Here is a 24,618-nt window from a genome sequence, read left to right on the forward strand (position 1 = left end):
ATTCCTTTTGACTACCTGGGCTTCTTTAACGTGCTAGTTAAGGACTGCAACCCTGGAGTATCTCAATATCACGCAAACACAAGCACTTTGTTTTACCGCTGATAAAAAAAAAGGTGCTGACAAACACATAGTTCATAAGGTCAGCAAAATCATGCATGATTCTTCATTGTGTTGCCGGATGTCCAGCAACAGCTACAGTGAACACGACCAAGATGCGTAGCTTGTGTTCCCTCACAAGTTCCTTAGTAACTAGGCAAAAGAAGGGTACTCAACTTCTCCGCCTTTCTTAACTCCACCTCCTCCGTCGTGGCTACCTACCGTCGCGTCACAACAAGGTGCCAGTGCGACCCGTAACATCGGCCTCAGCAGTGTTCGCGCCAAACTCGCCATGTCAATGGCGCTAATAAATGGCCGATTTCGAGGAACATGCGCACTGTTTCGCTTGCTTCCGCTTAGGATGTTACGCGCTTGCCATAGCACAATATTTCGTGCAGGAATAGAGGCTCGCAATGAGTGGAGAAGCAGACGTCACGTCTCCAGCTTGCTGTCCGCTTAGCAGCGAGAGAAGACGCTGTCTTCTGCAGTCTCCGGTTTCTTCACGTCGCTACCAGCGTGATTGTTTTCAGGCTGTGCCTTTTCCGAGTTTCCGTCTCCTCTTCGTTCTCCTCCTCCAATTAGCCTGCTGAACAACAACTTGTCGAGAGCAGCTGTCGGTGCCTCGCAAATGAGAAAAGATAAATAGGAGAGCAAGAAGCTCCAGACGAGCAGAAGAAACAGCAACGTCAGCTGAAAGGGAAGTGAGAAAAAAACAGGCTGTTCAATATCTTTGGCAAACACACCCGAAGAAAAAATTTCTCGGGAGAATTCGCATTCTAACAAGCCTACGTAAATTGGCATATTGGTATAAAGCCTTATGATGCATCAGTTTCATCGTTATTTTACGCAGCTCTAACGCACCTTATCAATTTTTGAGATACTTTAATGGTGCAGTACGGCTATTCTAAAGCTGTTAATACTAGTTCGCCCAGTTATGTCGCCGATAATTTTCCAGCAACCAAAATCAATCCTAATGTGTGCGTTACTAATAGAGAAACAATACCTGCTTATCAATATTACGAATATTGCTCGTATAGTACGTTGTTTTAGCCGTTACACTTGTCATCTTTTACGATGCGCACCTAATCACTCAGCTGGTACTGTTTCTCCAATCTCTCCTTTCTTTACTCCTTTGTTCTTTTCCCTTAGCACAAATTATCGCAAAGGGGTACCTGGCGACATTCTTTGCTCCTCACTCTCTACTGTTGCAGCTTGTACAACCAATTGTATGGCCGCTCATAAAAATAGCAGTCAGGACTTGTATGGTCGTTTCTTTCTTTGCCTCCTGTGGGTCGGGCTGTCTTGGAACTAGTTAACGCTAACCGCTAACCACAGTGCAGCGTAGTCATCTCCTAGGAATTGGTGCTACTTCTTGGGTTAATGACACTGTGCAACCATCGTGCTACACTATCATCGTGGTTATCGGCCAGTACTTATGTCCAGTACCCGCCGCGGTGATTCAGTAACCATGGCGCAGCGCGCTCACCACGACGTCACCGATTTGTTTGCTGAGCCACGTGATCGGAGAACATCTGATGGGAGCGCACTGCGGAAAACGCTCGTGTACCGTGTTTTGAGTGCGTGTTAAAGAACCCCAGTTGGTCAAAGGTAATCGGGAGCTCCGCACTTAAGCATTCCTTATGACCCACTGAGCAGTTCAGGAGGGACGTTCATCTCCACAATTAAATTCATAGAAGTCCAGTGATGGACAAAGGTCTCACCAAGCGATTTCTGTGAGTCGACTGCATGTAATAACCTGTAACTTTCCTAGTCTCATCCCAACACTTCGCTGCACTACCCTTCTCTCGGTATCTAGTTTTCTGAGTAGCGACGCAGTTTGCGCTCAGCGCATTACATGTTCATGCGCATTAGACTGCATGCTTTTGCTCATTGAACTGCCCTGTTTACGTTAAATATAAGCAATTGTGCCTATGGCTAAGACAGTTCTATAAGCTGTCGCAAGGTAAACCGTGTTGATAAGTAGCTCTTGCTTTTGTCCGAAACAATAAACGTAATTCTGGTCGCGCAGAACCATAATGTCCTATAGATGGTGATCGCACTGAAACGTCCAGACCTATAATTATTTATATTTGCAATACGTTCTCGGTTCTTCTGTTGATTTTTATATGACCAATTATGCTGCGTTGGCCCGCTTGTTATACTGGGTCCTTGCAACATTTATTTGTTGCAAGTACAATGACAACCAAATAAATATAAACAAATCTGTTTCAGGAATATTTGTGTCATGGTGATTTGGGAGCCCGCCTTGAAACTATTTTTCTCCCTTGCCTTTAACAACATTTCTACTGAGTACCTCCTCAAGTTTCTTGGAGATGGTTATTTTTGAAATAGTTGATCAATTCTGTATTGGCACTATTCCTTATTCACTCGTAACGCGCTCCATGACCCCGTTTTCTTTCCAAACCTTTCCACATGAGCAGTTCTTGCTTTCAGATTTATCACATGAACTTGTGCCACAATGGCGGTCGCACTGAACATTTATAAATTTTCTTGAAAGCTGAAACGTTATCTTCCTTATTTGCCTTCTTAAAGCACGAGGAACTGCTCAAACTGTCCCTTCACCCGAACTGACCTCTAGATGTACTTACGCAGAACATCCACTAAGCGTTTAGTGATCATGTGCGCGAGCGGAATTTATGAGGCGAGAATCCGCATTATGAGTAGCGGTTGTGTTCATCATGGGTTAACAAGCTTTGCGGTCAGAAGTCTAACCCAGAGAAACGCTTCACGGGTAGATGGACAAAAAAATCGACTTCTGCAATTTTACGTGTCAAAACCACAATCTGGTTACAAGGCACGCCGTAGCGGGCGAGTCCTCATAAATTTTCTCCGCCTGGTCTTCAATACTGTTCACGAAATGCACGGAACACGAGTTTTTTTTTTTTTCATTTCGGTCCCAACGAAATGCGGCCGCCCCGGCCGATATTCGCACCCGTGCCCACGTGCTGGGCAGCGCAACGTCATAGCCATTTAACTACGGTGACGAGAACAAAGAGATGCAGACCTGAGGTCAGCGACAATGCGCAAAAAAAAGCCTCAGGCCAGAACCCGTGTTTCAACATCAGGAATGTAAATTATTGCCGTAAGCGAGTTTTTTTTTTTACTTACCTGATTGAAGATCGACCAGAACATTCGTTCCCTGGACGCGCGAAACAACAGGTGGAGGAAAGGCACGTGGATGAGGTAGACACCGAAGGAGAGCTTGCTCAGTGGCACGTAAGCGTTCCAAGATAGCAGCTTCGATAGAGCCCCTGCAGAGACAAATAACGAGGAAATTTTCTCTTTTTTCACTACGGATTGAGCTTATGAGCTTAGCCAGACTTCCAACAGACTTAACTGGACGCTATTTTTAAGAGTCTTCTTTAGCTGATGTGGGCTTGCATGAGTGCTTATACCCACTGATTTGAATTTTGTACACATGTACTCCAAAAGCAAAAGTTATGACAGACAGCGAGAGAGTGATTGTGAAGAAGAAGAGGTGCTCTTCTCTGCACCCATTTTGGAAGCTTGTCTCGGGACCTTGAGGAAGGGTAGGAGGACATAAAGAGGAAAGAAGAGAACAATACGATCGTACCGGTCGCAGCACGCCTTGTGAAGGAGTATCGCAAGTAACGATACTATGAATCGGCCCTTACAGAGCGACACCAAGAAGACGGCAAAAAGTTGGTGGTGCATTCATCCTCTGGAGAATATTAGCGATGGCAATACAATTAGCATTCTTTCCTATGCTAGTTCTTTCATTATTGATTATATGTAATGATTTCTAGTGACGATGAAACGAACGGGACATAGTCAGGATTATGCGATATGTTCGAGTGGCGATTGTTTATTTTTACGTGTTCAAGTTCCCTTCTATCTGAATTTTCTTTACATTTTCGCATATACTCCTAGTGTGTATGTTGTATACATCTGCCCAATTTATGTTGATGTGTCAATCGGTTCGGCAGCACTCGTGGATGGTACGGCCTTATCTCGCACAGCTTCCACAGCTGCTTCCAGCAATGACCAACTAGGGACCCAAGTAACCCAAGTCCCCCAGCGACACCCCCAGGGACCCAAGTTAGTGCCAAAAAGGTTCATTGAAGTACGGCACACACCCAATGAACCAAGTTTGAGGTAATGATGGTCACCTGAAGAGCGCCTCATACCCAAATTCGCATACCATTCATCGAAACTGAGATCATAATCAAGGGTTCAACGAAAGTTCGTCTAGTCGGGCATGGAAATGAAGGAGATCACGGTCACTGAGCAAGTTTGACGTATAATCCGACGTTCTGGAATAGCGTACCGGTTCCTTGTTTCACTGAGTTGGACAAAAATTGTCGTCGCTTATGTGTCCAGACCGTGATGTAACGAACGTGAGTAAATGGCAGGCATTGTCCCTGGTGTCCGGTTCATCGTAGCTGGCGTCGATTGAGTGATTAGGGATTGTAGCAGCCACCGGGATCACATGTACTTTTCTTTGGCAACAACAGTGGCATTGTCCCAGTCAATGTTGTGATTATGTTCCTGCGCATGCTCGGCAATGGTGTTCGTCGTGCGACAATTATTTCTTACGTCACGTTTATGGTCCTTGAGGCGTCTGGAGAACGTCCCTGTTTCACCAATACATACTTTGTGGCACCAGGAACTGTGCCTGCCATTTACGCACGTTCGCTGCTTCACGTCCTGGCTGCAGAAGTGACGACGATTTCCTGTCCAACTCAGTAAACAAGGAACCCGTACACGGTTCCGAATCGTCGGATTGTACATCAGATTTGGTCAGGGACCGTGATCCCCTTCAAACTGAGATCAAAGAGGTTCGATGAAGTGTGGCGCAAACCTAGTTTCACATACCCAGTGATCCAAGTTGGGGAAAACGAGGTTCATTTAACAGCTCCAGATAAGCAGTACCAGATACCGTCAACATAAGTTGGTGCGAAATGAATTACCCCACGAGGGGCTTATGCGCGTTGTCCCATATCCATGACCCAACTTGACCCAACAGCTGGCTTCGAATTCGATTCTCCCGTCAAAGCAGCGCAATTATCCAACCATTATATCACGGACTATCCAGTGATTCAGTTTGGCGGGAAAACGGGTTGAGACACCGACGCACCGATATGGAATTTTAAAAAAGACGGTGTTTATCCCCTTGCGTCGTGTCTTTACGTAAGCGCTTTTTAGTGCGTTAGCATTCTTCGGTAACTTCAGGCCATTTCCTGGAGCAATATTTGCGTCTATGTTTCTGCATAACCGCTTTCCTGCATGCATCGGTAACTGGGTCGCCTACTTCAAATCACTGTGTGCATAGGCTGCCTCTTGAATGACAAAAAATCATTAAAAAAACGTATCGCTGTTGGGCGAAATCGAAGCCGCGTCATGCATACTAATATAATCTTGTCTCGATGTATTATATTCACACGCGCGTCTCACGCAGACCTCGTAATGCCGTCGCTACAAGGAGCGCGAGAGAGAAAGTCGGCTGCGTACACGATTCATACATAACGCGTCTCTTCGACGGCAAAATGGCGCGTCGCTACGTTGCTTCAATGCTAGTCGCTTTAACGTCGTCATTCATCCTGAGATGGGCTCTGACAGAACAGTTCTTTTTTGTAAGCACACTCACGCCGTGTACTTATAAGGCTTGTTCTATATTACGCATGAATAAAGGAATCGAGTTAAAGAGTGAACATCACTTTCGATGGAACCGAAGGAATGCATTGGTACATCCGTTACTATAGGAACGGTGCTCTGCAGATAGTGTTGCGGTGAATTCTACTGTGAGCAGAATGTATACAAAAACATTGTGCAGAAACCACCGTCGATGAATGTCAGTACAAGCGAATAACCCGAACGAGTGACCGAATGAAAGGACAAGAGTGGGCGAATTATAGCTGGCGAGAGAGCAAAAGAACGAACGAACGTCTTTCTTGCGCATCAGCAGTACTTACGACCGACCACTCTTAAGAGGAAGTTTTAGCCCGGGCCCAACTCCGACGCGGCCTATTCAAATACAGGTAAAACGCAAAAACGCTTTTCTGAGATAACCCCTGGACCGATTTTAATGACATTTATTGTATTTGAGAGAGAAAGCTAAATTCTAGTGACTGTTTGAAGCGGAATTTCGATTTAGGGCCTGAATTTTGTTTTAAAAAATTTCATCAATGCGAAGTTTGAAAAAAATGGAAGCCCGAAGTTCGGATATTAGCTCTGCATCAAAAACAGATATCGCGGTTCTGTAAACGGCACCCATTAGATCATTGAAAGCGGACAAATTAGTTATGCTATTTTACATCTTACGTGAATTTGTTACGTTGTGCACAAGGTTGCTGGAAAACTTGTATTTGCGCATCACAAAATTTCTTAGATTCATGTGTAACATATCAATTCCTTCCGCTTTAGATGTACTATTAGCTGCAATTTACAGAAGTGTATGATCGTTTTTCGTTGTTCAGTTACAGAGTTGTAAACTTGATAGTTTCATCTTTTGAATATGTTGCAATTTTTGCCAATTTTTGATAAATATTTAGGACCTGTATCGAAAATTCTAAGCCAACTGTCTCTAGATTTCAAGTTTTTCTTTTGAATGCAACAAACCCTGTCACATTTGGTGCAGTGGTGGCCGGAAAAATGAATTCTCCTTTTGCATGTATTTAGGTAAAGCTTCCTCTTGACGAACATAAAAACAGCAGGAGACAGGAAGCTATTCGCTTTAATATTTATGGGACTAAACGGTATGCGCTCGGCACGCTTGGTTGCATAGCTTGGTGTGATCACGCATTGTCAGACGCGCCGAAATGGCGTCCGAAATGAAAGGCCTGCGAAATGCACAACGGGGACGGCCAGCTCACTGCCCCGGTATGAGACGAAGTGGCATATCCAGCTAGCGAGCCAGTGCGCGAAAGAACGGAAGAGAGGGCGGCATCCGGCTCTGCGCGAAATGATTAACAGTCGATACACAGAAACGCGCAACGCGCACGACATGCCGACGCGCACACCAAGCACACACCGCGGCGCTTCAACAGCCCGTCAACACAATCCAACCTTACGCAAGGTGGCGATACGATACTGTCGTCACATCGGTCGCATGACCAAGCCTGTGGCGAAGACTGCCGTGGCTGGCGTGTGTAACCGGGCTGTGCGTAGTTCTGCAATTGTGCTCGTTTGAGCAGCCTTGTGTTCCTCACTGTTTTCGGTTGCGCTGCTCTTTGTCAATCAAGTACTTTCTTGTCTTACTTGGCACTGCCTGTGCAGCTATTTTTATGATTTTCATTTGGAGACCAGGTTGCCAAGCCTGCCTTGGCTGCCGTGTGAAACCGGGCTCTACATAGTTGCTAAATTGAGCTCTTTTGAGCAGTCGTGCGTTACTCACTGTTTTCGGTCGCGCTGTCCTTTGTCAAGTAAGTATTGTGCTTTGTTCTCTTCCTTGGCACTGCATGTGCAGTGATTTGTTTGTATGGTCTTAACTTGGAGAGCAGCTGAGTTCTTCATTCGAGAGCGCCGGGTAGAGGGCACTTATTTCGTCTTCAAGCTCATTGTCATGTCGCTATGGCTGTGTGAAGCCTGTTTCATGCGATTTCATGCATGATGCAATTTTCGTCGCACGCGAAGTGCGATTTCCCTCGGTTGTGGTGAAAATCGCAGTCACAGCGCCTACCCCCGATTTTCGGCTGCGACCAACCGTTTGGTCGCACCGTCGCAGCGATCGCTGCGATTTTTCGACGAAATTGCGCGGAGAGCTATTTTGCCGGTTTGTTTTGGGAAATGGCGTCTCGCTCAACAAGTGCAATGCGCGGAGACGTGGATTACCGAATTCCCTTCGCACGCGAAGGGAGAATACAGAGCTTGTACCGTAGATTCCATTCTCCCATTTCTACGTGTTTCGGGGACACGCTACCCTGCAAATGAAGGGCATTTTCACGTTTGCTTCGTACACCTTTGCGAGTTGCCCCGGGACGACGTGGTCTTTTGGAGTCTTCAATATTTTCTTTTGTTGAATAGCATACAAAAATCGCGCGTACGGAGCAGCCTAAATAATTTCAACCTCGGTAAGAGAAAATGACAAGACAGCAAAGCACCCGAAGTTTCAACGTTGCGCTCAACGCAGTATCGTTCAGTTGCATTTTCTTATCAGTTTTCAAGCGTGAATTTTCCGATGCATCTTCAAAGGTTATCTTACTTCACTTATTAAATGTGACAGAGCAAAAGTGTAGACTACCTTAATGAATTTTCTACGATAGCATTAAATCCGTGGCTTGAATAAACAGCGTCGTTAATTTGTTTTCGAATATTACATGCACGTTAAGTTGCACCTGTTCTCTGGAGAATTTTTTTTCTTGCACAGAAACCAATAAACATTCAATAGGTTGCGGGCTTTGTATCCTTACTGCACTTGTATTAGCATTTGCTTTGAAAGGTAATTAACTATACAGCTAGTAAGTTAAGTAAATCATTCGCTTGCTATAGTGGCACATTGACAACGTACCCACCTGCACCGTCATGTAAAACTCGTGCAACAATGCGAAAAGCAGCCAAACAGCCTGTTCTTGTGGTGATAAAACATTAGAAAACGACACGCTAAAGAAAAATAAATCAGAACTGTGCAGTGAAGTCAGCCAGTTGCATCCCTTCCTGTGAAACTGAATCTTTAAGTACAAGCACTTCTTGCACGTTCACAGCTGATCAAGTGTGCAGAAACATTCATGCCTTACGTGTTTATAGTATACTAACACTTTATAATACGTTTGTGATCCAATATATTAGTGTGTAAACCCATATAACTTTGTGCTGTTATTACTATGTTTATAAGCAATGAAATACCATGCTACTTGCAAGAACGTATCACCCGGGCATTTTAGAACAAATTCCTGCATTTCAACTATACACAATATGTGGTTTATTCAATAAAGGACTACAAATTGTTGTTTTGCAATGATACAATTATTGCAGGTTTTACCTACATACAGGAAAGAAAAAAGAACACTTGCAGACAAATTGTTCAATTTGTTCGTCTGCCACTGGCTATAGCATTCTGCTGCTAACACAATGCGAGGGGTTAAATTGGCAGCCATGGAAGTCGCCTTTCGATGGCAGTCATAGGTAAAAAAAGTTCTTGCACTTAGATTTAGTTCATCATCTTCTGTTGAATCCTTAAACTTCCAAATACTATTGCATAGGGGGGAGGGGGGGCATGCTTATGGATAATCTAACACCAATCGAACGCAAAGGGCACAATTTTAAAACAACCATCTTTCGTCATATTTCGAGTGTGTACACATTCATTGCATCAATATGCATTGTTCAACAGCACTACACAAATAAGCATAATCAGGTATTGCAAGTATTCTGTCAGGAAGCTGGTTCTACAGATGTACAAATGTCAAGACATGAATGCTCATACTACATCGCACACACACCTCAAAAAAAACCTTTTTCAAGAGTTGTCCCTTCTGGCAGATATGAGTGGGCCATAAGCAGCTGGAACTTTATTGCAGGACATTGTGTAATACCGCTTATGAAAGAATGAAGGGAGTCAAGAGGCTTTTAACAGCAGTACCTCATGCTACTCTAATAAGAGGAACGATGACCAAAGCAATTTCTGTTAGAGCACTCAAGTTAAACAGTAACGTTTTGAAAGACATAAAATTCCAGGTGAGACTTGGAGGTACATTTGGCCAACCCACACCAACAACACGGGAATACTACAAGAAGTACAACAGCCTATGGTGTACTACAGTCTATGGGAAAACTATCTTATACAGAAATAAAAAATGATGCAACAATCTCTCGACAACACTGCAGACTTTTTCGGCCAGTCTGGCCTCTCGCTTTCTGATTAGTCGGCTTATATCGACGCCGGAAAAAAGACTAGAATCAACAACTACCCCAGATTCCACATTGTGCTCCACATAACTGGACAAATGTACCCGCAAGTCAACATCCACAAATGCTCAGCTAGTGTAAGATCATGGCGGCAGAACCAGCACGTGGGTGAAACAATTATTCCATGCCTGGACGCAAATTCTACACCTGGTGAAAAGCAAAATCTTGATATCATGGGGGGTGGACGAGTGGAAACTATGGAAAATCGCAGATGCTGTGCTTGTGTCCACGGTATTGTACAGTATGAATTACCAGTAGCACGCAGAAACGACAACTCATCGAATACAGGCATCGGGTAATAGCTCTTTCCAACTTTACCCTGCTTGAAGACCTCTATGAGAAAGAGCGACCGAACAAGCACCTAGATAGAGTAGAGTTGCAGACTAAAACCCAAATTCTTTGCCCCAAGAACTCAGAACCTGGTGCCAAGATACTATGCCAGCTACCATATGAGATGCAAAGACGGCTGGCCCTCCCTTCAGAAACAACCTCGGGAGCACCTGAACTTGGAACAGAAAAGGCCCATACCGTGCAATATGGGGGCAAAGAATTAGGCCACGGAACTATATACAACTGCTAAACACACAGAGGAGGTTGCTAATAATGAAGATGCAAGCAAACATCAAGCACATATGGTAAACTGATGTGGCAATAGCAGTGTAACAGTAGTATGACGCTACATAAAATTAAACCTCAAGTGAGTACCATTCCATGTCAGCCTACACCTAGAAAAGCTGAACTGAAAGCAATCAAAGCAGCACTTGTAGTGAAAATTGCACCCTGCACATCTGCATGGATTCACCAGAAACTGTATGGGCCTGAACATCAAACGAGATCGTCGGGAAAATCAGGAGGTTGACACGCGACTTGTAAGTACATGGCGAAAAATTACATTACAGGATACATAGCCATGCAAATATTCCAAGACACAAGCGGGCTTACAAGGCCGACATAAGAACTGAAAACTGGTCGAGTTGGTGTGTATTCATTATTAACTAAAGCCCAATAGATAGACAACGGACAAGAACGAAGCGCTGTGTGTTCGTTCTTCGTTCTTGTGCATCGTATTTCTGTTGCACTAAAGTTAACGAATTCATGAGGCTGCACAGGAGAAGAATGATAACTCCGCACAAGGGCCTGATTTCGCATCCAAATTCATGCGCGCTCGCACACACAGACACAAATGTTGCAAGGGTGGATAGCATGAAGCAGTATCAGCAAGATGACACTAGAGATGTATGAGGACTAACTTTCAAATAAGGAGCATTGTAAAAATGTGGCGATTTATAGAATTACCAGAAAAAAAGATATCTTTGAAGGCTAGCTAAAGATTGGTGCTTGATGTGGCCAAAGATAAATAAACATGCTTGAGAAAGAAAATACAGAAAAAATTCTAAGTGCAGGAAAAAAATTACAATTGCCAATCCTGCATGCCCGCACGTTTCAAGAAACACTATTCTAATAGACAGACTGAAAGCTTGCTTATGCAAGCACACTCATCCAGTTCCATGCCATTGTAAAAATAAACGAGTTTCTTGGAAGGTAGCCACATGGGCACTTGGTGATCCCAATAGTTTTTTCCCCGGACTTGTATACCTATATGTATTTTCTCCCTTTCCCGTTTTTATGTTTAGTTTCATCAAGCACTAGTTTTTCTCAGGGTTTATCGCTGTACTACTTTCTGATAACCTTTATAATTCACTGCATTTTCACAATAAACCTTTTAATTACAAGTTAGCGTACCCTGTTCATACTCCACACGATGATGATGATGATCAAAAACTTTATTTATCCCTCTTTAAAGGGAAGGGGGCAATGGAGTAGAGGGTGGGGGGAGGAACTACTTGAAGTAGGCCTCCTTTATCCTCTCAGCCCACTCCAGGATGGCCTCCTGAAGATCGGGCCTGGAGCTGCGCAAGGCAGCCTCCCACTGCTCCTCACTAGATATTAATTGCTTGAGGAAAGGGGGAAAGGGGTGCTTAGAGCATCCCCACATGATATGGTTTAAGTCTGCTCTGGGAGATACACTCTTGTAAATTCCACACGATACATTCTTGCTACATTGGCGAAATAAAAGATTTTGTGAGATACACAAAAGCATCATAAGTGCCATTAAAGTGACTTGTTGCCATATAAAAAGTAATGATTAGCCTGGGTGCGAACGGCACCAGAGAACACATAGGACGAACAAGAAAACTGAGATTATCTAAGAACCAAAAGTTTAATGTACACATCGAGTAAACTCTGGCTGAGAAGCAATAAACCGAAGATACACAAAAAGGAGAAGCAAAGATAATGTGTGTTTCCTGACAGGAAATGCATCCATTTCTTACGGAGGCCATGCTGACAAGATTCTCCCAGCATTTTTATATCTATAGCTTCCATAATTTCTCTAGCCAGCCGATCTGCACAGAATGCTAGCTTTACCTTCTACACTGCAAGCTCACATGTCGAGGATGCATTGTAGAGGAAGAAGCTAGCATTCTGGGGAGATCGGCTGCCTGGAGAAATTATTGAAACTATAGATGCGAAGACACAGGGAGAATCTTGTGTCAGCATGGGCTGTGTTATACTTTCAGAGATGGATGTGTTTCCAGTTGGGATCTGTATGGTCACACGTGAGATTTGACTTCTGCTTTTCGTGTAACTTCGCTTTATTGCTTGTCGAACAGCATTTCCTCGGCATGTTCAATAAACTTTCATTTGTTAATACACTTGATGATCGTCTTGGTCTATAGTAGAAAGGTGTTCACTCTTTTTACAGTGAAGCTGTATATGCCTAGTCGAAACACCCATGGTCCGATCACAAAAACCCTAGTGTAGGAGTATGAGCCATTGTGTAGGGGGTGTGAGCCGTTGTATTTGTCTTACATGATGGACGGAGAAATTTCTTGTTGGGTAGGCATGGAAGTGCTTATGCATTTAAAACATGCATTTATCTACGTGTTATTGCAGGGAAGGGACACAGAGGAGAACGGGGTTAATACAAGATCATGATGTCATAATTATCTCGCAGCAAAGGTGTGGCGGGCCATTGGCCACACCGATAGTGACGTCGTTTCTCTCTCGCAGCAGATCGCGCGTGCAGCAGTCTCTCTCCGATATCGCAATAGGTATAAAAATGTGTTCCTGCATTTACTTAAATCAAATGTGCCACCCCGCTGTGTCACTTGGTTACTACAGTGCATAACCGAGTCAGAAATACTATGATTAACGCATCAAAAACACAAATGCGTAACATAATTCAGACAGAATTTGATGGACCCACTGGATTAACACAACGAACCACTCATTGCCCTTTCCATGATGGCGATCTTGCGAAGCGCGATGTGTGGCATTCCAAATAAACGATGTCATAAACCCAAGCCAACCGTGTGTGTAATCTCATTAAGAAACACAGACATAACCAATAATATAGAAAGACTTGAATAAACCATTGGAATTAACCCAGTGATAAACACCGGGGCCGCACACTTCAGCTTCGCTGGTTTACCATCTTTACAGGGTGCATCTGCAGTAATTTTTTTCTTTTATTGTTTGTTAAGTATTGGATAAAGTTGTGCCATTAAAACACGTTGCGCTAGCTGGTGCGTTTTATTGGTGCTGCTTTTTTGCTGGTTTTTTCTTAATGTTGGGCTCTTCTTTTTGTAACTACTTTTTATTCCTCCTCACCTAATACTCCAACCTTGCAGCCTGCGAGGTATATAAATAAATAAGTACATAACCACATGTCATTCATGCATCCGTATACACCTCGCACCATCCCTTGCTCAACAAAACGTCACTGCGTTGATGTGTCGCAGTCTGCATCTACATTAACTGCCGCTGGCATTTCGGTACAGTTTGCGAACAGTGTAGTGCATATAACATAACATGGCATTTAGTTTATTACCTCTGCGGTGCATAAGCAAACGTTGAAAAAGGTGAGATGTTGGATTGTTGAAAATAAGACCAATTGTAAATATCGATGTTACGTTAACAGTATTTAATTGACCCCTTGAAAAAAACTTCACTTCGCATAGATTCCAACACATGCACTGAATCTGCAGCTTTCTTTATTGCTTATTAATGTGGTCGTTACTGCATGGCCACATTCTAGATTTGAAAACAAAGTTAAATAAATTTGTTTATTGTAATATAACAATATGCGTAGATCACTGCGATTGCAACACCAGAACTTGATACAAACATGCACACTATAGGATGCAGACAAATGCTCAGGACAAACTCCCGAATGTTTGCATCCTGATACTTATGAAAGTGAGCAGTTTCATTCCATAGCTGTCAATGAGAGGGAGAAAGGAAACGTAATTGTGTTCGTGAAACAAAACGCATTGACAAACTTAGAGATATAGTCATTGCTTAACACTTTTCAAATGAATAATTATAGCTTGCTGTCGATATTGAAGCAGCCTTTCGACATCAAGAAAATGAATGAGTTTTTCCAGCTCTGAACACTGAATTGCAGGACATGCAAGCAGGCATAAAATTCTGCCAATATTATTTGTTTAGGAATACCAAATTAGAATAAACATTGAGCCTTTCATTTGTACTTTCTCTGGTTGGGGGAGCAATCTAGTTTGAATTGACTCCCATAAGCATGTCGTAACAATGTTGATCTAATACAGGTTAAATGCATGACTAGTTTAAGAAATCTGGATGATTGCTATAATTTACAGTGAAGAAACTATAATATCTAATAACTGCAGCTACTGCGCCTGCCATGAGCCTACGATCCTGCGTTATGGATAGCGCCTATTGATATGGTCTTCTTGTTAGACGTTCCGAGTATATTACCAGCGCGAGACACAGGACAACAAAGTGGACGAGAAGCGTGTCTTTTAGAATGCTATGTTACAACGTACATGTTTCTACAAAAGTGACAGTAACAGCTAAAAACATTTGATTCGTCGGCTTTTGCACCATTATAAATATTTAGAAATGACTCCTATATATATATATATATATATATATATATATATATATATATATTCACAGCGCACGCACGGCGATGGACGCACCAGGCAAGCGCTAAGGTTGAATTTCACAACACAATTTTCATTGCCCGTCCAGTAGACACACAGATCATTTGCGGCTTCGTTCAGGGGAACATGCGGGCTTTCGGGTTGGTGCTTGTTGTTCCGTTTGGCGCAAGAATATGGATAAGAGCAGGCACCGCATATGCGCAATCATGAGCAATGCGCGCACATAATTTCTCCAGAAGCTCACGCCGAGCACGGGTAGTGCGAGGATCTGGTTGAGCTGACACGACGACTTCGTGGCAGCCGAATTCCGAATACGGCATATGCGGTGAGGGTAGCTATATGAACTTGTCGATAGGCCATCTTGTAGATGGTTGTAGCGCAGGCGGAACGAAACTGTCATAGAAGCAGATGAGACAACACACAGCGCTTAACCACCTGCGAACAGCTCTTTACGTGCGCCATGTCGCACTGAACTTCAGAAACCGCCGTTGCGCAGTCTAAAACAAATGTTAACACGTTTTTTAACGACTAAACGTGCATATTATTGGCTCCTGATCAAGAAAAGTCAATAATATTGTAATGTAAACGTTTTATTCATTACAATAAAAAAATATTCTGCGTGTGCCACGAAACCTGGCAGTAAGCAACCCTGGGCGTCGCACCAGTCGCATTGTTGAAATCGCAATCATGTGAAATGGGCCCTCTAAAAATTGCGTTACGATGCCTGCGTCTGCACCGGTTTTGGTCGTTCCAGTCGCAGCATCTGAAACAGCCTTGAGGATCCTTTTCATCGACGTTGTAGTTTAGACGTTAAGGGCAGTATTAAGATGAAAGTTAGAGACGAAATGTTGCTTTTGGGTGCCTGGCATCGGGGTCGGCCGTCCGTCACGCGTGAAACTAGAAATTTTTGCAGGATGCGAAGAAAGGTGGGAATGCTGTGTCTGCGCACATTGGCAATATACTCTGGACAGTAGTCACTGTGGCATTACAGTCTTCCGTGTAGCAAGAATGTTGCAGACAAGAGAACTGACAAATGGGCTCTTTGTTGATGTTCATCACGAGTACGGTAGCGCGAGCCGTGAAGTGAAGTGCCCTTCGTATTTCCATGCCCTACTTGTAGTATATTGCTTGAACCACGCCGTACCGTTATCGCTTGCAATTCAGCTTCAATTTTGTTTTGGCCCCTTTTATCCCACGTGACTGGTATATGATGGTCTTAAGAGGAGCTTCGTGCCCAATATGAGAAGCTTTGCCCTTGTTATAGTTTCTGTAGCTCGCGATCGGATACCGCATATACTATGAATAGCTCATTATTTGATACTGCACTCGTGAGTCTTGAATCCCCTTGGCGTAAAATATCCTGTTACACCAAGTAGTCCCTATATTTTGCTGTTTGTGACTGGTGCCGGTCTCCACCCTGCGTGGCCTCGACTTCGCAGACGCCGAGTTCGCGCGTGTGCCATGTGTACGCACGGAGTTTCGGAAGCGCTCACGCGGTTTTTTCGATTTGTGCGCTGTTCGTGCACTTCGCGCAATAGGGCATCCGCTGTTCTTGGCCCTTGTGCAGCAAATATTGTAAGCGTACGTCAAACGGAAGAAGCTCTTAGGCATTTAGGGATGTTAGTTCATTAAGTGAGTTGATGGGTAAACCTCCATAGCACTTGCTGCTTAGAGTTCATGTAATATTGCCATGTAATGCCGCAGAGAGCTCTCCACATGCCAGTTCCGAGCAATATCGTTAGTGCGCTGGTTTCTATTTTGGAGAGCGTGCTCTGCCTTCTCTAGCCGATCGGTGCTGGCATACGTGGGAAGCAACTGTCTCCGAAATTCTTCCCATGAAGATAGCGCCGCTTCATGATTAGGTACCATGTCCTCGCTGACTCTTCTAACGCGAAGTAGACGTTGCGAAGCTTCTTTGCCTTGACACAGCCGTTGAAATCTGCGACTCGCTCCAACAGTTCTCACCAGTCTTCCACATCTTCGAACGTATCGCCATGGAAGGACTCGGGCAGGCGTGGTGGGTACACGATGAGCTTAGACAATGCCACCGGGCTTGTCATGCTTGCATCGTCCTTGGTAACTGTTGCCTGCACTGCTGCAGCAACAGGCAGTCCGAACTCGGGCGGGTCTCCTCGTAGGCAGCGGCTTGTGCGCTGGTGTACTGGAGTCAGTTGTCTGGATCCCAATTCCTGAGGGTCGGTGCTCCGCTCTCTTACGAGCTGGGGACTTAAAATCATTAACCCACACCTCCGCCAGAAATGTAGCTCCCATCAATGAAGCACACTAAACAAACTGGTGTATTGTGGGCAAACTTGTGCACGGAAACTCAAGCCTAAAGCAATTTCACGCAATTTGCAAGCAAAGTTAACAGGAGCCTATCAACAGTGAACCGCGTCTCCACAACGACCACACTTTCACGCGCCCCGAAGGCCAGGAGCCACGCCGTGACTTCTCATTGAACGGGGGTACTCGGGCGCTGCCGTGTGCGCTTGCGCGAGAGACACGCGCTGTCTCGCCATCCGCGAGCCGTTGCTGGCGCTCTTCCAATGGCGATGCGATGAGTAATGCCTAGGGTCTTTAGCCATGAGGCACTTGGAAGGGTACCTCGCGAGAGTGTTCGTAACGGGCATGTGGAGGCCTCTCTGTGGCAATAAGGTTTCTCTGTACAGCAATTTTAGCCTTGTATTGCGGAATGGATTTGTGCATAATTAATTACCTATATTGGTCCCTACCGGGGAGTCTTAGTTGAAGATGTGATTACAAGGCGACAGTGTGCCAATAAATGCAGCAATATCGGTCTAACGCTTGGTAACATAGCGTGGTGTCTTGCATGGTAGTAAGCAGATGAGAGGTGACATGAAACGTGATATCTTAAGTACATAGAGGCTTTAATTCTTGCTTCATTGCAATGTGCCTCCTGATCGTTCTCATTCAGATCACTGGCATCAACAAAGTGGCCCCTGGTCAAAGGGCGTATAATACGTGGATATACATCGAGGCATCTTCCCTCATCTGCTTTTAAAGACGTCCTCCAAATCGTTTAAAAAACGCAAGCAATCAGATTGCTAGCACAGGTAGGGCGAGTGAACGCAATTTACATTGTCATTACATAGTTAAAATGCTTAGTATACTTAATGTGGAGTCCACATATGCGCCCATTTCATTTAACAGCCCGTTCAAAACAATTTCCGCAATTCATTTTATAGTTGGCATTGGTTATGTTCATTTTTATGATCTGGATGCAATGAGGTAGTTCCGTATATTGTGCTCATGCCACTTTCATAATAAAATTTAGCATATCTTTCATATTGTGGCTTAATTGGGCTGCTATATGTTTCATTAGAAGCTGCAAAAGTTTGAGTGTCAGGCCTGCCAACTTATCTGGCAAGCACACCGAGTGGGAACACTTAAATTTTAGTGCTACCAAGTGAAGAGTGAGCGCTCACATGTGTCAGAGATGGTAACTGGGCAAGTCGTCCTGGTGCAGCCACTGCATCTCCATTCAAAACATTTCAACTACCAGCGTAGTGCAAATTGTCGTGGCCAGTTCGACAAAATGGAGCACCAGTGCAAATATCTGGTCACACCTGTCCAGGGCAGCAAGTGTGTCTACATTGAAGACATTTAAAGTACCAGCATATAGGGCAGTGCCATTGCCTGTGGAACTGTAGAGTACAAAGCGGTCTTCTCCCCAGTTGTTGATCAATGAAACTCTGCCTGGACTCTGTGCCAAATATTTTTGGATGTGAAAGTGAGGGTGAACTGTTGAAGCATTGGCTCGGGGCTGTATGTGTGAAATGTTTTTTGTTATTCAGAGTGCTTCTTACAGCGAAACTGTTAGCCCCTGGTTGGTCGGCCTTTTTTGTGTCCGTATCCGTTACCGAAAATAGGTGCCGATCGCGCCAGCAGTGCAGGGCCAGAAGCTATGGCTCGTACCCCAGTAAGGCAGAGGCTTTACCAAAGTGAAGCGCACAGTGCATACATTCTTTGATAGCACGGATGCAACATATAGAACGGCGTACCTTTCAATAAAGAACAAGCGCAAAACAAGTATCTGAGCGACATAATTGATGAGCTGCACCTAGTAACAATGCGAAGCACGTAGCGCTTTTCGCATACGTTTCCCGGTAGCGATTACTGCTGCGGAAGCTGCCGCGGCGATAGCAGCTGGCGACGGGGGAAGTGACGTTACTAGCCTTGCGTTTATGTAATAACCAGCCTAGCACCTGATTTTTGTGTTGTTGCAGCCCCGCTACGGGAGGCGGTGTGCTGTCAAAATTACCATCACTCTAAAGCAGTAAAGTACCGCATACCCCCACAGCAGATTTAGTACTGGTGTTAAACAACTTCGCTAGACATCCATTTTCGCGGAGCCGAGATGGCGAGCCAATTTCTTTTATTTACTTTAGGAGATTGCAGATCTGTGGAAGGCGTACTGATGTATTCATGGGCTTGTAATTGATTCCTTGCGACCTTATGCCTGTTGTTGCGAGAGTGGTACATATGCGCCTTTTGTACTATGGCCTTTATATAAACCGATTCATATTTATTATGACCATTGCTTCCTTCGTTACTGAACCGCAGCTTCCTCTACGTTCCAATTAATATCCAGGTTCAAAAGCTCAATTATGGGGCTTGACGTGCCGGAACCACTATCTGATTATGAGGCATACCGTCGTGGGGGGCTCCGGAAATTTGGACCAACTGGGGTTCTTTAACCTGCACCTAAATCTAAGTACATGGGTGTTTTAGCATTTAGGCCCCATCGAAATGGGGCCGCCGCGGCCGGCAAATTTCCAGGTTTATACAATTTTCTAATAACGAGGTTTGCGCATTCATTTCTCGTATACTGCAGTACTAAAATTATTTAGGTTATGCATAGCGTTACTCAATCTCATCGTACTCTGCATTACAGTGTGGCTCACTTCTTACGCAGAGTTCCTTGTTTGAGTTTTTTTTTTTTTTAGGATCATTCACTATATAGTTTTTTTTTTAGTTTTATGGTTCTTTTAATTATCTCACCATTACGATATTTGATGTACCGTACAGGCAATATTTTCGAGCTCAATATGTTCTCGTTGTTTGATTTTTATCAAAGTATTGATTTTGGATGGTTTGTGTCATTATTCCTTTTGTGTTATTTTCAGGCTTCTAGATTATTGGTAACATAGCTTGTTGGTAAATAACATGCGAGTAAATGTCTTATTTTTATTCTGCTTCTTGCAGTTGCGGTGATATCAATTGCTACATAACTCTTGTCTGTTCATGCGAAAGCATGTGCTTTTTACTGCACAAAGTAAGAAAATTTAGCACACTTCGCGTTCTTGCTCTTCGTCATTGTATGCGTACTTATGAATTTCGTTTATGCATATTCTAGTCATTGATGATCGATTTCTAGCTCAATTAGAATTGTTTCTGGTAGTTTTATTCATTTTTTATGTGGTCTTAATTAGATTTACTTTGAATTTCTCATATATTTCGCTGAAACCTTGCATAAGTATTATTTTTGCAATAAACTGCTGCTTTGTCATATGCTCATTTCATGCGCTCTTGGCACAGAAGCCCTGGCTTGGCCGATTGTCAAGACGCGCCCATTTCTTAGCGGGATGTCATTCCCATTTTGGTTATAAATATCGTTGCTGCAAACCAAAGGCGGCATTTAGAATTCATTTGCGTGAACATGCGCCTTTTCAGGTGACTTGGCCGTGGATGCGTCGGGCTCTATAGGCAACAGTGCTTGGCCCTGCGCCAGGAGCTCAATAGCACTAGACGCCGACGCTTCGACTCATTTGAAAACCGTGAAAACGAGCCTTAGATTATCGTAAACCTTTCAAGACTACTTCCAGACCAGCTTTTAGATAACGTCTTAAAAGCGTTTGAAAATCATATATGAGTAGCCCTGGAAAAGGGATTATTTGAGTCTTTCCCAATCCTATTTCAAGACGAGCTTTTCGAATATGTTTTGAAGAGCTTTTCTACATCGTCTGAAAAAAGTAATTAAGCCGCACATTAGCAGGCATATACGACGTCTTAGCAACGAAGTTGTCGCACTCGTGCCTTCTTTAAAACGCTTCTTTCGTCTCGGATAAACGATACAAAAACGTTATGTATCTCTCTTGTGCTACCTGGGGGCCGTATGCAACAACCGGAACAATTAGCTCGCTTTCGGGTTAAGGGACATATCATGCGAGGATATTCAGTGATCCCAGAAATGCAGCCACATTTGAAGTTGACGAGTACGCTCGCCAAGATAAAAAGGAAGGAGCGACAACAAAGAGCAGTAAAAAAACATGAAACAAAATGGGACACACTACGCTGTAAATCTGGAGAAATGGTTTTAATTATTACGCAACTAGGAAGGGCATCACGAACCTCAACAACGTTACCTTTTGAACTGTAAGATCGAGTTGTATCAAGTTAAACAGTTAACATCCATTTGCAACTCATGGGCTATGCGATAGACATCGTTGCTTGAAACTGTGGTTAATATCGACCATCTGTTGTTCGTTGAAGTGCGCCTAAATCTAAGTTTAGACGAGAGTTCTTGGATTCCGCCTTATCGAACGTGGCCATTGCAACCGGGAATAGACCGTGTGGCCTTGTACTTAACAGGAGAACGCCACAGGCGTCAAACCACTGAGGCGGGAACTGATCGTATCACTTGTGTATTATAAAAAAAGAACAAAGAAGCCGAAGTTTTACAAATTCAACAGCGCTGAGAGTGTGCTGTTGTCATGCTGAATCCTACAGAATAAAATTTTCCCTATGCTCACAGATTCCTCTCTTTTTTTCGCACATAAGAAGTTTCAGTACAATATATCACTCGCTCTAGAAACATGAATATTCTCTCACAAAATTCCTAGGGTCCTAGCAGGGCTGTACACACTAAAAACCGAATATTTCGACTCTTTATCAAAACTGTAAATTAGAAGAAATGTTCATGCAACCGAAGAAGGTTCGATGGTTCGATTAGATTAGAAACTATGTATGGATAAGGGGGGTTTCCTTGATCCGAAACAATTGTGATCGCACACCTGCAGTGTATCTCTGCACTTGACGGGCGTAGTAATGTTTCCTAGTGCTTGTGGTGGTGAGGATCGAGACTATGTTCACCCGCACTTTCGCTCTCGGGTTACCTCCCGATAACCTGCCTCGCGAGCATGTGGCATTTTACGAAAAAGCTGGCTTTTCTACAACCATCCTTCGACAGCCAGAGACGTACATACTGAGACTTTCTGCACCTCTACTACGCGCCCCTGATACGGATAAATGCTGCAGTAGTAGTAGTGGACATCAGTAGTTATTGCGAAGCTATCTCTCAACCCGCAGTAAATGAAAGGGATTCCCGGTTAGCGCCGCAATACCGAACAACCCAAACTATCTGCAGTATGCTCGGCCTTGGTGCAACCCTTTCAAGGTCACGTTCTATCGTGCCGTTCCTAGAGTCACAACTGCCTGCCGCTTCTCGCCCATTCCCCATTCTGGTTTACCAAGGATTTAGAGCCAACACTACAGTTGAAATAGAGTACCGGCGTTGAACTGTAATTTCCCGCCCAAGTACGGATCTCTGAAGATGACTCCTAATAAAAGCGTAGCACATCTATAGAAACTGCGGCAGTGTCCCATTTTGTAAAATAAAGCATTGTCACGTGTTTCCAAATGTTCCCAAAAACAGATAGATGGCTAAGTTGAGATACGTTAGTGGCTGCAACAATATGACAATAACTATGAAGAGAAGGTGAAACCACAAGACGCTATCATCTTTTTTCATGCTTGTCATCTTACGAAGGATACATCGACTTGTAGTATGCTGACCCTTTCACATTTCCATAAGTTTTATCACAGCTCGCTTAATCAACCACCCCATATCCTCCCCGCAGACCGAACAACTCATCGTATACGGCACACTTTTCAAGTGGGCCGCCCTCGCATGCGCACTGTTACCTTTTCCGCCTCATTCTTTTGCCATGCCGCTACAGATTGTAACAACCTGCCCCACCAAATCGCCGCCATCATTTGCCCTTGTCATTCATGGAGAGTGTCACTGCGCACTTTTCACAATGAAAATGACTTGTGCTAACAGACTAATATGCTCGTGCAACTTTAGTTTGTATTATTTAGGTCTATGTATTTGCGCTGACGTCTATAACACTCTAGCTCATGTAGTTGTTTGTTGTTGTTTGCTTGTTCAGTTATGTATTATGCAAATTATGTACTAATATATTCCCACCCCTTATGTAATACCTCTATCAAAGGGTTTGTAAGGTAATAAAATGAATTGAAGTCAATATTATTCACAGTGCCACGTCTAATTCTTGCGGCTGTGTTGAAACTGTAGAAGGTGTTCTTGGTGAGTGCCCGTGCTTCGGCACCTACACAATTTCCCTTTTAGCTCCCCTCCTTCCTTCTCCGAGTGCATGCTATTAGCTTTTATTACGAACTTCGAATGCGGCTACAAACAATTCTCGTATTGTGCTAGACCATGTTGTTATTTAGCGTTGTTTTGTTTTGCGTTTTTTCAACGAGAATAATAAGACTATAATGCTCTGAGAACGGGGATGAATAATAGACCCGTCATAGCCAGCAACGTTCTCAGAACAGTGCTTAGCAGGCACTGCAAAGCCACAAGCAACTTACTTGGCCAACTTCGTTGACTAAAACTGTGATCTGAAATTAAAGATGACGAGCGCTCATGAAATAGAAAGAACGACAGTAGATGAAATTCGCTCGTAATCTACCTTCGGCGATCTTACTGTTGGCGTTCCAGGTAAATATTGTGCAAAAGTGCAGATGTATGATGGGGGAATGTTCTAAGCATGGGCGCTAAACATTTCGCGTTGTTCTCCCACTGCAGAAGTTTGGGACTTTCTCGCTCCGGGGCAAAGCGCCTTCAGTGCCTAATTTTACATTACAGCATTTAACTGCCTGCCGAGCAGGACACTCCACACTGGCTTTCAGCATGCGCTTTGGCCATAAGCGAAAAAAAGATTGGCTTTGTAGACACCGCATTCCTTCACACGCCAACGATAGCAGGCTCATAATTCATGCAAACGACGGCACGTGGTTGCGTACATTTAGGTTGTAAATGTATAATCGCTAATCAATACACTATATTTATTTGTCCCTCCACTTCGCAAGGGAAACCCCAAAGATCACGCTGAGGCTGCTGCAATGTTATTCGGCTGTTTCTTGTTGTTAGTTAGTATTGCCCTGTACACCGGATGAGTCAACAGAACTTATCCGCTCACGCCAGTGAGACCTCTGTACTGCGAAACGCTTCAATTGTCGATCCAGATATGTTTGAAACAAAGTGATGAATATCTTTCTAGATCTCCAAGTCTGCTTCGCTAGGCAAAATTTTGTCGCCTTCATTAGGCGAATTTATCGTGTTTCCAAATAAAGTGAGATCTACTCTGTGTCGGAAAACCTAAAGACAGGCGATAAAGAAATACGGTCGAGACAGAAAAACAGGGGATGTATGCGCTTTAAATGTCAAGTTTTCTAAGTGGCGATTTCTTCCTTTCGTCTGTCGTCCCCTTTTACACGTGTCGCAGAGTAGCTAACAGGACGACCATGTGGTTCAGCTCCCTGTCTTTTCCTTGTTTTCTCTGTCTCTCTCTCTCTCTCTCTCTCTTTCTCAAAGTAGCGATAA

The 24,618-nt window shown here is 43.9% G+C and overlaps 1 protein-coding gene across 1 annotated transcript in view; it reads right to left on the reverse strand.

Annotated features, from left to right (window-relative positions):
* Positions 1-552: 552 nt before the first annotated feature.
* LOC142574670 (nose resistant to fluoxetine protein 6-like) overlaps positions 553-24,618 on the reverse strand; it is a 53,992-nt gene continuing 29,926 nt past the window's right edge. Inside the window, exons 9-10 of the mRNA XM_075683707.1 lie at positions 3,226-3,368; positions 553-786 (exon numbers count right to left, since the gene is read on the reverse strand). Of these exons, the coding sequence (XP_075539822.1) occupies positions 553-786; positions 3,226-3,368 (377 nt within the window). The remainder of the gene's footprint in view (positions 787-3,225; positions 3,369-24,618) is intronic.

The sequence above is a fragment of the Dermacentor variabilis genome, chromosome 3, assembly GCF_050947875.1.
Source record: "Dermacentor variabilis isolate Ectoservices chromosome 3, ASM5094787v1, whole genome shotgun sequence".
In the NCBI taxonomy this organism is placed as follows: Eukaryota; Metazoa; Arthropoda; class Arachnida; order Ixodida; family Ixodidae; genus Dermacentor; species Dermacentor variabilis.